This window comes from Callorhinus ursinus, unplaced genomic scaffold, assembly GCF_003265705.2.
Source record: "Callorhinus ursinus isolate GAN/ISIS: 27379988/994484 unplaced genomic scaffold, GSC_fseal_2.0 scaffold2, whole genome shotgun sequence".
Classification (NCBI taxonomy): domain Eukaryota; kingdom Metazoa; phylum Chordata; class Mammalia; order Carnivora; family Otariidae; genus Callorhinus; species Callorhinus ursinus.
In genome coordinates, this window is record NW_027397064.1 from 67,209,537 (window position 1) to 67,228,285 (window position 18,749).

General features: G+C 36.9%; 1 protein-coding gene across 2 annotated transcripts in view; it reads left to right on the forward strand.

Moving 5' to 3' along the window:
- FAP (fibroblast activation protein alpha) overlaps positions 1-18,749 on the forward strand; it is an 86,107-nt gene that overhangs the window by 9,246 nt on the left and 58,112 nt on the right. The window contains exons 1-4 of one of the 2 annotated variants that reach the window (XM_025852545.2): positions 2,266-2,408; positions 3,255-3,596; positions 4,853-5,030; positions 5,360-5,444. In XM_025852545.2, the coding sequence (XP_025708330.1) occupies positions 5,025-5,030; positions 5,360-5,444 (91 nt within the window). In that variant the 5' untranslated portion in view covers positions 2,266-2,408; positions 3,255-3,596; positions 4,853-5,024. Of the gene's footprint in view, positions 1-2,265; positions 2,409-3,254; positions 3,597-4,852; positions 5,031-5,359; positions 5,445-18,749 lie in introns of those variants that run through there. The other variant, XM_025852541.2, reaches the window with a different exon arrangement.

Here is an 18,749-nt window from a genome sequence, read left to right on the forward strand (position 1 = left end):
CTACCTCAGCCACCCACCTCTGTATCTGCACAAGGACACCGGGCCTTGTCAGCACCTTGGACTCAAATCTTAAATTGAAACATGCTGCTTTCTGGTAACAACTTTTTTTTAATTCCCACTCTATCACGCAGATACTACTACAAAACCTGCTTTTCGCCTTGTCAAGATATGCAGCTTGTTAGCCCATTTAATTTCTTCCCTTTGTTTCACCTCCTCCTCCTAGATTCAGCCTCAATTACAGATCCCATCACTGTACCTATGTATGCTCTCCTGTCAGAATCTTAAACATGAACCAATCAAATTGTCTTATAGAATAAGACCTTCTGGGTTCATGTCCCATCTCTACCACCCACATGGCTTATGATCACGAGTCATAAGCTGTGTGACTTTGAAGAAGTTATTTAAATTTTCTGTGCATCCATGTCCTCATCTTTAAAATGACGATAATGATAGTACTAATGTTCTGAGGATGAGATGAGACAGTTATATATAAAGTGCTTAGAAAAGACTCAGGCTCAATAAAAGTATTCAATAAACATTAGTCAGTAGTAATAATATTCTCTAATTTAAAAACATTAATGAAATATCAGTGCACTTTAATAAGTTATAATAAAATACGTAAAATGCTTACACATTCAATTTATACCATTTAATCAGTCTTTCTTGATTAAGCATTTCTAAGGAGATTTGGTAGTTACATATTTTAGGTACATCAAGGCACCCAAAGAAATGGGTTATTTCTCTAATTTTTTTTTTCTAATCTAACTTTGATTGTTAACTCTCTGCACATCCAAGGAGAACTTGCCCTAATTATTATATTTAGAACCACTGACATCTAATTATAACATCTATTAAGGTAGTAGGTACCAATTACAAACTCGGAGGCATGTTGCCTCATATTCTCCCTGACATAACAATTGTGGTTTTAGGAAAGACCAGATTCAAAAAGTGATTTAAACTCTGTCAATTCTCGTTGATGCTGTTATGCCACTTCTTTCAGATCTATAGTTATGTGATAGTTATTAAGAGCTTTGAAGATCTCAGGAATCCTTCAGCTTGATCTCAAAATCTCTTTGATGATGGGATTCTGCTTAATTCCTTAATTTAAATAAGTCCTTGGAGGAAGACATTTTAACCCCAGGCAATGTATAATTACTGTTCTGATTACTAGACCCCCATTGTAACAGAACTCTAACCAAATTAATATTTTGGACACTATCCTTGTAGAGTGAGACTGTGGTCTTTTAAGACATGTATAACTATGTTCTCTGAAGATGGGAGGATTGTGCATATTTTAATGATAATGACTCTATCATCATACCTTTAAAATATATCTGAATAGAAAATCAGTGAGATGTCAATTAAATTAAAAATATTTATTACTATTGAATCAGCTTCAGGAGGTATTACAGAGAAGCAATGTAATATGATAACTTTGGGTTCTGTTGGAATCTTGGGCGAGTTATCTAATTTTTGGGGGCTCCATTTCCTAATCAGTAAAATGAGTTTTGGTTATGAGTTAAATGAAATAGTGTATTAAAGCTCTTTGTATATACCACTGAACTGGAAATATTTATTGAATCTAAGGAATCAGATGGGCATGCATGGACTTCTTAAGTGCAAATTCTTATTTTATAAAAATCAAGGTTTCTGGGGGCCCCTGGGTGGCTCAGCTGTTAAACGTCTGCTTTCGGCTCAGGTCATGACCCCAGCATCCTGGGATCAAGCCCCACATGAGCCCCACGTCGGGCTCCCTGCTTCGCGGGAAGCCTGCTTCTCCCTCTCCCACTCCCCCTGCTCATGTTCCCTCTCTCGCTGTGTCTCTCTCTGTCAAATAAATAAATGAAATCTTTAAAAAAAAAAAATCAAGGTTTTCGTAGGCTCCACTCCTGCCCTCATACCCCTTACTTATCACTTGTCCTTAAATAATCTTAATCTTAGATTTTGGTTCATAAATGTATCTCTTTTTTTATTCTCCTACCTCCAAATAAAAAGACAGAATCCCTATTTATGCCTTCAGCATGGTCTTACCCCATTCACTCTCTATGAGTATATCACTGGATGTGTTTTCTAGGAAAACATCTAAATCAAACTCATTTTTGGCAGACACACAATGGCTATTGCTAAATAGTTCTAGAAATCTGTCTTAGTAAGCTAAAGATTTATGTTATAGTTAACTTTCCCAGTGGGCTTACCAGAATGTAGTCATATTCCAAATTAAGCCTTAGAAGGCCCATCTTTGGGAAAAGCTCAGTTGAACCTCTACTATCCTAATTCTTGCTCTTAGTTTTTTACAAGCAGAAGTCATACTTTCCATTTTTGTTGCATTTGAATAGATCCAGAGTCACTTTCTGAAAAAAGTCCCAGTCCTGACCAAAACTAGACCTACTCTATGGCTTACAAACATGGTATGTGGATTTCATGACTCTCCTCCTGGGTCCATGCTGAAGTCAACAGCCAATCACGAGTCTCTTTCCTACTAAGGGTGAACTCAGCCTGAGGCTCATTCTCAGCCAGCCTTCCAGAAAGAGAAAAGAAACATATAAGAACTTCCCTGTCCTGCTTGTACTAGAAAGTAAGCTCCCTGAGGACACAGGCTGAGGCTTATTCATATGTGTTTTCCTGACAGAGAAGCTGATTGGATGTTGATTCACTGTATAAAATAAGAATGGTAGTCAGTTTCCTCAATGTTTTAAAAAAATGTTAGCATAAGCATTTTTGTATTCACTCTGAAAGAAGAAAAAGCCAGTAAAGATGTTGTAATATTAAAACCATCCAAATTTTTGTGGGAGTCTCTGTTTGGATGAAAGCTAGAACACTTACACAGTATCTCAGAGGGATGGACATGTGAAGCTGTGTTAAAGCAACATGTCCCTAACCCATGGAATCACATGGAAAAACTCTTGACATCTTTACTTCTGTAGCTAGTCTCATTTTTCTAAAAACAGTTTAAACCAGTAAGAATTTTCCAGAAGTTGAATTTGAATCACCAACTTTCCAAGGAAAAAAATAAACAAAACTAAGTAAACATATTTCAGCCTCAAAATTCCCCCAACTCACTAACAGATTCAACTAAAATTTGTTCCTCTTAAAGCACCCCAATTTCTCTATAGAACCTATCAAATGAGTCTCTTGTGGACGCCCACACTTGGCTGCAATCCTAAATGGTACTCAGACCAGACACATGTCAGTGCATTTTTAATTGCTAAAGCGAATAGTATCCATTTTAATTACACCCTCATCATTTATTACAGTCACTCTTCAGAATGTGAAGTCTTGGAAATAACACACTAAAAAGTACTTGTGGACTCTGGGGCTTTGGCAGGCTGGGACAGAACTTCTGAGAACATGCTCTGTGAATTTTCCAAAGGAGGCAATCAATCTGAGAGGACACACACGGGAGCTGTTCATTTGGAACCTAGCTGGTGGCTTCTATCTCGGATTTGAGGATCTCACAATCAATAGATATGTCTGCAAGTATAGAGCATAACCTGGATATTACTCTTAATCATTGCTTCAGTTTGTAAAGAGCTGGTCCCATCAACTGCCAAAGAGGGAGGCTCATCTAGAATCCGGGTGGCTACATCTGTCTGCCAGTAAGTGCTTAATGACTCATTTTCCTCAACAGAATTTTCATAAGACTGGAATTCAGGGAGGGATGTCTGGAGAATGTCTGAAAGGAAGTTCGCAAGCCACCGTCCTGCTGTTTGCTGGAGAAAGCCTCCTATGGTAGCCAGACCAGTTGATTAAAGCAAACAGCAACAAATTTCAGTATTGTTTCCTCATTACCTTTCATGAACAACCCAGGAAATGTCACCATGAAGTTTTAGTCATTGTGAGAACACCATAAATTTCCAGAAAAGAAAATCATTAGTGGAAAAACTAAAGACAGTAGGTTAGCAATTGTGTTTATGTGGAACCACAGAATCTATCCAAGTGTCTTGCACTGAACCAGCCAGAATACTCCAAGAAACTGTTTTGTGTATGTATTTTTAAAAAATTCAGTCAACCTTTTTTTCTGATCTGTCGGGTTGACCAATTGCTTTGCAATTATATGGATTTAGCCAAAATGAAATTGTACTTAAGACTTAACTCTGTTTTCAAATGCTTTTTTATTTGTTTTAGAGGCTCTATAATTACTGAATGGTCTTCTCTCTCAGAATATATTCTGAGATGGAAGCAAAAGTATCACTTTTGCAAAGCCATTTCCATTCTTCCAAAGGTCTGTTGGTAAATTATTCTTACTGATCTTTCCATCTTTCTGGCCTGTGCATACACACCTAACCCATACTAAATTTCACCAGATGGCATTTTATTTCTTTAAAGTAAAGCAGCCGTGGGTTTAGACAGTTGAATTTTTAAACTTCTGTATTTACTGAAAGTGCATATGGTGCTATATGGACAAAGAAATTGTGCTGAAAGAAAAACATTTCTGTCCGCAAGTACCTCATAATTTCCCAGAGGAATAAAAATGTGCAGTTATGTGGTGTATGTCTCACAAAATCTTATATGGCTTTAATTTTCTTTCTCTGCTAAAAAAATAGATATATGTATATTGCGTGTACCTGGAGGTTGTACTATTTTAAATTCTTCTTCTGGTTGCAAATAAAATGGTTACAGAAAATGTGATCACTTGCCAAAGTGATCCGTAAGTGATTTCTAGAAGAAAATGAAACATAAACCCAACCTTGTTAAAAAAAAAAAAAAAAAACTAAAACCTCTGTCAACGTAAGCAGATGTTGGTGTTGGTGTAGAATTTACAAGGATGAGAAGGCTATAAAACCTCCCTTGAGCCACTCACAGTTCATTTCAAGGCCAAGAACGCCCCCAAAATCTGTTTCTAATTTTACAGAAATCTTTTGAAATTTGGCCCGGTATTCAAAAGTCCGTGGAAAGAAAAAAACCTTGTCCCAGCTTCAGTTTCCAACTCTGAAGACAGACTTGCTTCTTTCAACGGTTTTCACAGATCCGGTGACCTACGTTCTGAAGTCAGAATTAGCTAACTTTCAAAAACATCTGGAAAAATGAAGGTTAGTATATGCAGCCTCAGGTGTTGCTAAAGAAGGAGGACTGGCTGAGTTGAGTTCGATCACAGTTTTCTATTGTTTAGAAGGTGAGGATTTGTACATAAGTATGTACTTCCTGGAGTGGGTTGGGATTGGGAGATTGTTCTAAATATATTGTAGAAACATTTGTCCTTGGAGAGCTGGGAGAATTCCAGCAATTATAGCCAGATCAGTGGAAAACAATCAAGGGCTTTGTGGGGAGGGAGAAATAGGATTTAGGTGTAAATAAAATCTTGCCATTTCTACTATTTAACAGAAACTGTGTATATGTCAATTTTCTTTATCTTATGTAGACGTGGTTAAAAATTGTATTTGGAGTTGCCACTTCTGCTGTGCTTGCTTTATTGGTGATGTGCATTGTCTTACGTCCTTCAAGAGGTAAGAATTTTCTCTGATTTGCTCTATCTGCCTACGATAGCTTGGAAAGTGCACTAATGCATGGTCACAAGTGATTGAACATTTCCTAAGTGCTTATTTCCCAAAGTAAGTCTGTTATTTCTAAGAAGACATATAAGCTCACAGATATGTTGTTGAGCAACCAGAAATACTGAAGAATTTAAGGCACGAGTAGGAATATTCCCAGGATTACTTCAGCAATAGAAAAACCTAAGCACTATTCCGTATCACCCCCCCCCCCCCACAATATCTGTTAAATTACAAGTCTGGACAGGCCTTTAGAGAAAATATTTTTAACTAACATTTCTTTTCATTATTGTAAAGATAAGTAAGAATGGAAAAGTCAAAACAGCACCTATGGAGTTTTGTATTATGAGACTTTCCAAAAATGTAGGGAGGCAGCAGCAAATAGAGATCCCAGGAATAGCTACAGAAAAGGTGAAATTGTTGCTCTAGATAAGGTAGCAATGAAAAATCAGGTTAGAAGACTATTATCAAGAAAGCATTAAGTGATAAATCGATCCTTTTAGAAGATTAACATTGATTTCAGTTTGCTGTCAGATGGAACATACTATGAACTGATATTGGGGCTAGTTTGAATTTAAATTAAGACTCTGTCTGCAAATAACCCAGTGATATTAGGGGAATAGGTTCTTAGGAAATGGTTGATGAAGAGAAGCTCAAATTCTAAAACAGGAAAAAATTACAACAAAAACACATCTTGTGTCTTGGGGTCTAGGGGAAGGGGGAAAGTTTGTACTAATAAATGTTAAAAAAAAAAAAGCTTATGGTAGCTAAGATGGGAAATATTTTTGGTTACAGATTAACTAACAGTAAAGGAAGACCAATGGTAAGGCTTTAGCTAAAAAATGATCTGTTGTTCTAAAAAATGAAATATAGAAAAATATTTTGAAAAATTCAACATGCTAGTGGGATTTTCACAGAATTACAAAATGGAGGAGGAAAACAGTGTTCTTATATCTTCAGTGTTAATCTTTAGTCCTTATTTCTGCTATCTGATGGCATTTGATTACTCTTAGGATGCTGAGATGTGTGTGCGCATCCATATTTTTCATGGTTTTTCAGGTTAAAATTGTCTTCAGACCAGTGTCTCACCTCAGTGGTTTTGGGCCATATTTGCCTCATATGAGTAACTGTCAGATGGCAGATTAAGTCCAATTGGCCTATTGAATGCTAATCCATTCAAAATTAACTCCTTCTTTGGAAAGAAAATCACCAATACTTGAAATTCACATTTTGCTCCCTCAAAAATTAATGTTCTGAGAACAGAAGTGTATGGAAATTATTGTGAGCTTACCCCATGTCCACAGGCAAGATTGGATTGCAATGGCACTTTGGAATTTAAGCCATAAATTTTCATGAGCAACGTACTATAGTTATACATTTATAAAAAGTATATAAGTATACGACACATAGAAATTTGTGTCATTATGCACAATCTCAATCCTTACCTTCTTCCCAAGTTTAGACATGTATCTTATACACATAAATATATGTTATAAACTACATATGGTATAAAATCCCTGTCATTTATAACATAGTTTTCTGTTTCAACCAACAGGATTATTCTCAGGGCAAAGTAATTTCCTGAAAGAGTCAAATAATCAAACTAAACTTTAGATGAAATTTTATTACTCTGAGCAACAGAAAAATCATAAAAAAGCTGAGAACTGTATCTTTTCTATTTATAATATTCTCTGTCTATTCTAAATTGGCTGAAGACCTTCTCAGAATGCCACTCGAATAACTTGTACATGGGACTATTCATTGCCCCATTTCCTGAGCAGGACCAGGGTCAAAGCCCTCCTTCCCACATGTCTGTGTACAGGCCCCTGATGCTCAGTGCATCCTTCTGTCCTCCCCTCCTGTTTTCTCACCCCACTCCTTAATCACCCCAGGTCTGGAGCTTCCCTCTCACCTCCGCCCAGTGCCTGGTGAGAGTAGCATCTAAGGTACTAAGGCAGGAGAAGGGAAGGAGGAACAGAGAATTCAATGCCAAGTTAGCTTCCAGTTAGCCTTCTCACACTTCCTCAGAAATCCCATTACCTCACATTGGCCTTAGGTGCCCTCATATTCTTAGCCCAGGATCTCTGCGCCAGCGTATAAACAGTCTTCCTTTGAGAAACTTAAAGACCCGCTTAAGAAACCTGGGTTCACTTATTTATTTATTATCAAAGTAAATCCCACCAATGACCTGCCCATCATTGTGCCAGTTGCCGGGGAAACAAAGGTGCAGTGGTCTAGGTTTCCTTGTGAAAGGCAAGGTAACCCCCCCCCCCATGGAGGCATGGTCATCACCACCAGAGGGGATTTCTGCTGGTCCATCCCCACCAGGTCCCAGTGAAAGAAGGGGAGAAATGGGCTTTTCCACACAGGGAGAAGGTCCCAGAAATGCCAGCCTCAGTTCTTAAAAGAGCTGTGGAGGAATTAGGCAGGATTTTGGGAACAAATAGGAAAATGTAGTAGTGAAATGAAAAAGATCCATTTAGATCACCCACATAATAATAAACATAAGGGACAACTTTTTTGGAAACTTCCAAAATTTCCCATTTTTATTTGCACCAAATGGGAAACACATGTGGGTTTCTATTCCTTAGTCCCAGGCCATCCCCTTTTGTCTCAGTCTACCGCCGATCCGTGGTTGCCCTTTCTAGTCTCCTGCCTCTATTCACTTCCTCTTTTCTTCCGAAGCATCACTCCACTTCCCCTGTGAAGATGCAACCAGGCCAAGAACAGAAACTAACCTCCACACCTTCCCCTCATTTTTGCCAACCCCAAAGACAAATGCACAGATCTTATTTCAAGAGATTTCATGAGATAAACACAAACATACAAAAAATTGGAATTGGAAAGCGATAAACGTTCCAGAATTTCATAAGTGAATTCTATATGGCCTTGCCTCACAATTTACAGTCTCTGACTTCCTGGACCTGAGTTTGTGAAATTTGTGTGTGAAGGGACAGGTAGGTGTGAACGGCCCTCCCGTTGACTTCTACTGAGTGTAGAGCTCCCGACATGAGGATAAGCAGATGTTCCATTGATATTAGCTATTATTTTTCTACAATTTAACATAAGTAGCTGCTGAAATAATGACAGCTAGAATTTTATTGTGGTCTTCATCCTAATATATGCATAACACAAAGATGGCAAGTAGGCCCTACTGTGTAATGTATTCCAATTTCAACAATGTTCTCAATTCTGAGAGTAGGGAGTCTTTACGCCTGGGTATCATTCCTGTTCCTAACCCCCACCTCCTTGGCTCAAAAACAAATATTTTTCAGAAACTTTTGCATGCAAAGCACTCATACAGGACACTAGCAGCTCTGACGCAAAAGCAAGAGAGACAAAAGTGAGAAGATAAAGGAAGTTGGAGATGGGGGTAGAGGATAAAGTTGAAGGAAAGAAAAAAGAAGAGGGGGGAATGCGGGGGGGGGGGAGAAATCCTGGGCAGTGCCTCTAGTACCTCCCAGTGAAAGGAGAACCACTGTAAGTCCAGCCTCAGAGCTCCCTGAAATCCTTTGTCTACCTTTAAACGTTTTGCCTTTTACTGTTGTTTTGGGTTTGCAGTATTTTATACAAATTTGTATAGTTGCTAGTTTTTAAAAATCGGCAGATTTCACATAAAAATCTTAGATTCTTGACTCCTCTTTAAATATTAGATCTGGCAGCATTGGGCTCATGGTAATGGCTAGTTGAGAAGTACGTGTTACCTTTAGTGGGGCAATGCATTCTCCAGTCTGCCACAGACCCTACAACTTTGTATTTTATTGTGCTCAAGCTACCACATTCATTTACAATATCGACTTGGTTTCTAGAAAAAGTTGGATTTTTTTTAAAGATTTTATTTATTTATTTGAGGTACAAAGAGAAAGCACAAGCAGGAGGGAGGGGCAGAGGCAAAGGGAGAAGCAGGCTCCCCATTGAGCAGAGAGCCCAATGTGGGACTCGATCCCAGGACCCTGGGATCATGACCTGAGCCGAAGGCAGACACTTAACGACTGAGCCATGCAGGCGCCCTGAAACACTTTGATTTTTAACCCTTGGACTAGAAGAAGTATATGGTTCCTCCCGGATTAAAAATAACAATCTACTGAATATGAAAAGCCTGAGATGAACAGCCCACAGTTATCCAATATCCACAATGTCCAGTCCATTGTGGCTCCTAGACATGTCGATTATTTGTCCAACAATTATTTGTTAAGCACCTTCCAAAAAATTGCCACTGGTCTAGGGCATGAATGACAAGGGCTCCACCCTTAGGAAAGAGCAGTCTGGTAATAAGCAAGTAAACAAATATGTAAGATATTTCAAATTCCTTAAAGTGTTACATAGAACAACTAGAGTGAGGGTTGTGTTAGACCTCTAGGGCTGCCAGAACAGAATACCACAGACTGGGTGGCTTCAACAGCTGACATTTATTTTCTCCCAGTTCTGGAGGCTGGAAGTCCAGGATCAGGGTGCAGACAGGTTTGGTTTCTTTGGAGGCTTCCCTCCTCTGCGTGTAGATGGCTGCCTTCTCTCTGTGTCCTCACATGGCCTTTTCTCTAATGCACACATACTCCTGGTGTCTCTTTCTCTTCTTATAAGGACACCAGTTATACTGGATTAGGGCTCCACTATTAAATTTTATATAATCTTAATTATGTGCCTCCTTAAGGGCACTGTCTCCAAACACAGTCACACTGATGGTTAGAGCTTCAGTCTTTGAATTTGGGGGACACAATTCAGTCTGTAATGAAGCTCGTCCATGAGGCTTCTCTGAGGTGATATTTGAGCTGAGACCTTAAGGACAGGAAGGACACAATCCTTAAGGCAGGGATAAATCCTCAATGCAGAGGAAAATGCAGGCACAAAGTCCCTGAGGCAGGAGAGTGAATTCAAGGAGCCAAAAAGAGAATGATAGCTGTGAGGTCGAGTTACATAAACAAGTTAACACAGGAAAATATGTATATACATATGTATTTACAATTATACACACATATAAAAAATGTATAGTGATTGCTTACTTAGCTAGGTAATGCTCTATACAATCCTTTTCAGGAGCTATCTGAAATCATAGACAATTTAGATAGGACAGAAATCAGTATTTTGCAAGAAGAAATAGAATTTAGAATGTCTGCATGTTAGGCAGAAATCTACTGTTGTTGTTATGATTATTATTACTACTATAACCTCAGTTAAATAAGATACATGTGAGACAAAATCATCCTCAAAGGAGAAGTGAATATGTTTTTAAGGCTTGAAATTTTCCCAGTATCAACATTCAGAACTGTGAAACAGACTCCCTCAAACATCTTAAGAGTTTTAAGCTTATTTTTTCACTGTGCTTTTGGAGGAAATCTGGGGAAGTCTGAAAGGTTGAAGAAAAGGTTCAGAAAGTTCATGGACATAAAGGAGCTTTTGAGTTGAGTGTAAACAAATCAACTTTGCAGATTATATTTCTGTAATTTGCACTTGGATTTTAAAACCACAGAAAATGAATCTTGGCAAGCTTTCTCCAAGTTTTGCCAAATTCTAAATAATATAGAAAATAATCCCAGTCTTTGGATGAGTCCCATAATGCAGAGGAGTTTACCTGTCTCTGATTTCCAAAGCGAATTGTGTTACAACTCACACAAGAACATCTAGCCATAGACACACCTTGAAAAAATAAAGTTCTAAAGCTCAAATCAGGGATGTGTAATCCAGGATAAAAGTTTTTAAGAACCAGAGACAGTCAAAATGAGATTTAAAATATGTTGTAATAGTTAACACAGTAGGCACAAATTGAAATGATCTTTCCATAAGATAATTAAATACTAATCAGTCTTTTGTTTAAAATTTATTCCCTATTTATATGTAGAGGAAAGAACTTATTTTTCATTTCAGTATCCTTGCAAAATAACAAAAACTATGTAGTAAAAACAGAATAACTTATAGCTGTTATTAATCTTTATTTCTATTAGTCATAAGAAGAATATGATTGCTTAGTATCTAAATTAAATTTTTTCATAAAGATTATGATTTTATACTTGGTAGAAAAACTGATGTGATAGAACTCTTTAAAGGAACAGGATAGATACACAATGGAATATTACTCAGCCATCAAAAAGAATGAAATCTTGCTATTTGTAACAAAATGGATGGAGCTAGAGGGTATTATGCTACAAAGATGTCACAAGAAAAAAATTACAGACCAATAAATCTTATGAATATAAATGAAAAAATCCTCAACAAAATACTAGCAAACCAAATTCAGCAACATCTAAAGGATTGTATACCATTACCACGTGGAATTCATCCAAAGAATACAAGATTGGTTTAACAGCCAAAAATCAATTACTATAATAAACTGCATTAATAGGACAAAAACCACATGATTATCTTAATAGACACAGAAAAAGGATTTAATGAAATCTAGCGCCCTTTCATTGTGAAAACACTTAGCAGACTAAAAATAGGAGGAATTTCCTCTATTTAATAAAGGACATCTACAAAAAACTCGCAGCTAACATCACAGTGATAAAAGATTCAGTGCTTTCCCCCTAATTGAGAACAACACAGCATTTCTGCTCTCAGCCACTTCTGTTCAATATTTTTTGGTGGTTGTACCAGAGCAATTAGGTAAGGAGAAGAAATAAAAAGTATTCAGATTGGAAAGGAAGAAGTAAATCTATTTCCATTTGCAGATGACATAATCTGGTTTATAGAAAATCTCAAGGAATTCACCAAAAAACTATTCAAACTAATAACTTTAGAAAAGTTGCAAGACACAAGATCAATATATAAAAATCAATTGCATTTCTATACATTAGCGATAAATGATACAAAAAGATCTAAATAATCGTAAGACATCCTATGTGAACTTAATAATCAGAAAACTAAATATTTTTAAGATGGCAATACTCCCTAAGTTTATCTACGGCTTAAGTATAATTCTTAAATGTAATTCTTATCCAAATCCTAAATAACTTGCAGAAATTGACAAGGTGAACCTAAAATTCATATGGAAATGAAAAGGACCCAGAATAGCTATCTTGAAAAAGAACAAAGTTGGAGGAATCACACTTGCTTATTTCAAAACTTACTACAAAACTTACATAATCAAAATAGTGTGGTGCCTGCATAAGGATACACATACAGATAAATGGAATATAATTTAGAGTCCAAAACTAAGTCATATATATATATATATATATTTCATTGATTTTTTTTTGTAAGGGTGCCATAACAATTTAATGGGGAAAGTTTTTTCAACAAATGGTATTGAGACAACTGGATATCAAGATGCAAAAACAACAACAAAAAAACCAGGCTGGACTTCCTTCTTCCCACAATACATAAAAATTAACTCAAAATGGATCAGAGACTTAAATATAAGAGCTAAACCTATAAAAGTGTTTTTTAAAGATTTTATTTATTTATTTGAGAGAGAGAGAGAGAAAGAGAGAGCATGAGTGGGGTGGCGGGCAAAGGGAGAAGCAGACTCCCCGCTGAGCAGGGAACCCAATGTGGGGCTTGATCCTGGAACTCCGGGATCATGATTTGAACCAAAGGCAGACACTTAACCTACTGAGCCACCCAAGTGCCCCTAAATCTATAAAAGTCTTAAAACAAGACATAGGAATGAATCTTCATGTTCTTGGATTAGTCAATGGTTTCTTAGATATGATCAAAAGCACAAGCAACAAAAGAAAAAGTATGTACATTGAACTTCATTGAAATTTAATGCTTTGGGGTTACAAAGGATACCATCAAGAAAGTGCAAAGACTACCCACAAAGTGGGAAAAAGTGTTTGCAAATCATATATCTGATAAGGAACTTGCATCCAGAATATATGAAGAACTCTTAAAAATCAATAATAAAAAGGCAAATAACCCAATTTAAAAATGGACAAAGGATAAACATCTCCCCCTCCCAAAAAAAGGTATACAAATGACCAATAAGCACATGAAGAGATATTTAACATCATTAGACATTAGGAAAATGTAAATCAAAGCCTGAATGAAATATCAGGAATGAAGTTGTAGGCGGAACAATTTGGCATCCATTATAGTCTATCTGTTGAGAAATGGCTTGGCCTTGGGGGTGCAATAGAAATGGAGAAAAGCAGACAGAGTAGAGAGAGATTTTGGAGACTGAGTTGTCAGGCTGGGGTGTTGGACAAAGGCAGTAAGGAAAGAGGGGCGTCAAGGATATCTCCCAAGTATTTGAGTTGAGGAACTCGATGGATGATACTGCTATTAATTTAGAGAAGTCTGGAGGGACAGCATGGAATTCTTTTATTCTTAGCTTTCAACATATTGATTTTTGAAATGCCTGAGAGATGTGCAAGCAGAGATGTTAAGGAGGAGGTTTAATAGACAGGTGTGGAATCCAGAGAAGAAATCCATTGGGGGTCAGATGTGGCAGTGATAGTGGAGGTGAGTCAGCCCAAGGATGTGGAATAGAAATCCTGGGAGAACGAAATGGCTGAGGAAAGTGGTTCTTCCTCAGACCCCAAGGAACACCAATATGAGCCACACCAAAATCGAAAGTAGAGACTAGAGGAAGCTGAGCTGGCAAAGGAGAAGGAGTGAGCCTTCAAAAATAGACAAGCCTGGTGATGGGTATTAAAGAGGGCACGTTCTGCATGGAGCACTCGGTGTCATACACAAACAATGAATCATGGAACACTACATCAAAAACTAATGATGTAATGTATGGTGATTAACATAACATAATAAAATTAAAAAAAAAATAAGACAAGGTTTGCTTTCCCCTTCAGGGTCACCCAAATGGCATCTACTGTTCCTGTTCTTATACATTATGTTGATCATATCTTCTGATCTTCAAAGCTTTAGAGATCATGAAAAAATGCCCTAATTAAAATAACATAGCATGACAATCATATAATACACAAATGGACTTAAAAAAACCCTGACAATTCCTTTGACTTATGTTGTACAGTGTTATTTGTAGAGGGAACCATGGAAAATTGCTTTCAGAAACTGGGAGCTACTACGTTCTTCAGTGACCTCTTCGCTTTGACGAAGCTCAAATTGCCTCATTTTCTCTCAACCTACATTTTGAGGTGTAATTATTCTAACCTCTTGTGTGTTGCTTGGTTCTTGGCCTTATTTCTGTGTTTGTTTTGTTCTGTTGTTGTTGCTTTGACGTGTGCTTTCACTTTAAATCACAGTATAATAATAAAATGCCAGCCTCTCAGATCAGATGGAGTGGATTTAAACTCTATCTCTGCTATGTATTAGGCAACCTACTTTACTTCTCTGATTTCCACTTCCTAATCGGTAAAATGGTGTTAATAATGGGACTTATGTCCAAGAGTTGCTGTGAGTATTTAACGGGACCAATGCGTGTAACGTGCTTGTTACTTATAAGAACTTAGTAAATTATTACTGGTCTAAAGCTGCCTCAGGTCTATTTTTTTTTCAGAGTTGTCAGCCTTTGCTGAAATATAATATTAGTTTGTAAATAGTACATCTCACACACTAGTATTTTCTACACTTGCCCTTGCGGCTCTCACTCCACATGAAGTGATGTCTGGAGGTGACGCCTCCTCCCAGACAGTCTGCAGAGCCCACAGGAACACGGGTGTGTGTGCCTGGAAGCTCTGGTCACTTTCCTTGAGGTGGCTCATAAGCATAGCTTCCAAATCAAGTTCGAGATTTAGAATAAAATGACCTGCCACCTATTTGTGTGCCCACTTAATAAACCGTATTTTCTCATTTAGTTTATGATGAATATTAGAGCTAACATCAGATGTCTCCACTCTCACACTTATTCTCAATTTTTCAGGACTGGAAAATTAAATGGCAGAAATAGAAACAGAATCCTAATAATGAATACACAAAGTTTTAAGAAAGAATTACGAAAATAGTGAATCACTTATGAATCATTTTTGTGAATTGTAATTTCTTGGATTTGTAATTTAAATAATTTTCAGCTTTGCTTTAGTAAGTTGAAAATGCAAATAATTAAAGTACAGTTAATTAGAGTGTTTAGGCAGTGTATGAGTAACTTGTGCCAAAGATAGGCCAAATTGAATTTAAGGGCACTGTCAGGAATTCAGTGTTAATCAAGTGAGTGTCAGTTACGTATAGGAGATATGCTTTCAGAACTCATTTGTGCTTCTGCTCAATTATTTAAAGTTTTAAAATTATGGATGTCAAAACTAAACTTCCAAAATAATCAGAAGATTATATTTCAAAATTAAAATTAAAACATTATTTGGAAAAAAGCATGAAAATCTGTTTATTCATTCCATAACTATTAGTGGAATATTTTTCAAGTGACTGGAACTTGTATAGTGTGATTGATGTCATGGAGTGGCACTTTATACTGATTTACACACATACACACACACTCAACCCATTAGAAAACAATGACCTCCATGCTTTCCCTGCAATCGTTCTTTAATCTAATCTGGGGCAGAATCAGTCTCTTTACCTTTCCTTCATATTTTAAGGATCAGCAGAGGGAACATACCTAAAGAAGAGTCCATTTGGACATAGCCTCAAAACAATGAGCAAAAAGACTGAATAGGGGCATAAATGTTAAGGAAGACCATTAACATTCCTTGAAAGCCAGGATCGACACTTGGTTGTAGGGTATCTATGGATTGGTATGCAGGCCAGCCCCACCCACGTACCAGGAGTTTATAGGCAAAGAGAGATTTCACTGATAGGCACAGGAGTTCACTGAAACAAGTAGATTCAATGAAATTACTAAATTGCAGAATCATCTACTAGAGGGCTTGGTAAAAATAAAAGCTACCAGGGCCTCAAGGCCTAGAGATTCCAAACCAATAGGTTTGGGATAAAGACTAGGAATCTGTTTTTCAAAAAACACTCCAAGTGACTCCAAGGACTAAATTTTTTATACATTCTGTAAATGAAGACTTGTCCAGGTAGAAGAGTGTATATATGAAATTCACAACATGGACAGGAAGGTAAAGAGTAAGGGCAGGCACATTTTTGTGGGAGAATTAATGAAAGTAAGTTAACATAAAATCTGTTCAGTTGATTTATTTCTTCATTCAACTAATATTTATCATGCTCCCACTCTATGTCAAGTACTGTCCTGTCTACTGGGCATACAACAGTGAGAAAAACCAAATACAGACTACTGTCATTGGTAAAGACCTATGCCTTATACAACTTGCATAAATATAGAGATGAAAACGGTTCATGTACAACAATTTCAGGTGGGCGCCTGGGTGGCTCAGTTGGTTAATTTACTGCCTTAGGCTCAGGTCATGATCCTGGAGTCCTGGGATGGAGTCCTGCATCTGGCTCCCTGCTTGGCAGGGAGTCTGCTTCTCCCTCTGACCCTCCCCCCCTCATGCTCTCTCTCTCTCAAATAAATAAATAAAATCTTTAAAAAAAATAACTTCAGGTAAGTATTGAGATAGTAATAAACCAATGGCATTTTCATAGAGCCCAGTGGAAGGTCATTTCTGCTGGTAGCTGATATAGGGGTTAACACTGATAGTGTAGTGAAACATAATTATGTTTATGGTCTTTCTAGATGTCAAAGAACCAAAGCTTGGATTGGAATTTCTGAGTAAATTTCATGTTTCATAACTCATAATATGTGACCTAATGTAGCTTCTCAGAACAGATGCATTACTCCATTGCATTGATGAACATTTGGTCATTTTCAGGAGAAAGAAAAGAATGCCTAATTTAAATTCGTCCAATTTGATTTGGTATTACTCTGATCCCAGCCTGGCTCTGGTATAATCACACCCTCCGAGCCTTGGCTATACCACATGTGAGGTTAAGAGCAATTGCCTACCCTAAATCTATGCCATGAACCTTACTTATTTCCACATTAATATAGCTGGCTCCTCTGGATATGTTTTCTGTACATCCACTCATCTCTTCTTGGGTGCTGGTGGGGCTTATTACCATTATAGTAATTAGTAGTATAATAAATACATGTTTAAAATTGCTTTTCAGATATTTTGAGTCATAATAGGACATATGCTAAGTTCTATACATAGATTATTGGCATTTATAGCTACTATGCACCCATTTAAAATAAATGACTAACTAGGAAGTAATAGTAAATACACTTTAATGTAACTTTCCTGGATAATCTGAATTAGAAGTTCTAACAAAGTAAATAACAAATCGCTAAAATCTTTTTGAGAAATCTGACAAGAATCAGCATGATTTTTAATGATATGAAAAAGAAAATGAGTAGGTATTCTAAAAATAATTTGAAACTCTTGTTTTTTTAAATTTCATTTATCCATATATGTGATATTAGTACTAAGTCTATTTATGATCAGTTATGGAGCTCTAAGATGACCAAAATGTTCAAACACAACTGATGAATTTCATGATAGTAAAATGAAAGTGAACATTAATTATATATACTAATAGTCTAATCTGAAACAGCATTTCCCTTACTGTGATTTTATTTTATTGTTTTTTAAAAAGATTTTATTTATTTATTTGACAGAGAGAGCACCCACACACAGGGGGCAGCAGGCAGAGGGAGAGGGAGAAGCAGGCTCCCCACCGAGCAGGGAGACTGATGCGGGCCTCGATCCCAGTGCCCTAGGATTATGACCTGAGCCGAAGGCAGGCGCTTAACCGACTGAGCCACCCAGGCGCCCCCCCTTGCTGTGATTTGAGTAGATATTTAAAAACAAAAACAGTTCCAGTGGTCAAATTAGTTTGGGAAACATTGATCAAGAATATTTATTTGGTAGGAGGTTGGGCAAAATGGCTGAAAGAGAGTATGAGATACAAGCTTCCAGTTATAGAATGAATAAGTCACAGGAATAAAAGGCACAGCATAAGGAACGTAGTGATATTGTAATAGCGATGTATGGGGACAGATGGTAACTATGCTCACGGTGAACATAGCATAATGAATGTATACACTTGTTGAATCACTATGCTGTACACCTGAAACTAATATAACATTGTATGTCAACTATATTCAGATTTTTTAAAAAGGAAAAAATATGGAAAGAATACTGATAAGTTATGAAAATAGCAAAAGCTAACATTTATTCACTGATTACCATGTGCCAAGCATAGAGCTTGATGTTTCATTTCAATTAGCTCACTTAATTTAACCTTCTATAGAAATGAAGATTAACTACTATGAATTTCTCAATTAAGCATAATTGCAAGTAAGGAAAATTATATGCAAGGATATTTAAAGAGGAAAATCTATTATGTAACTCATTAGCCATAATCAAAGCATAACTTATGCTAGACAAAAAAGTAAATAAATAAAAGCAAATAAATAAACCACCAAGGTTA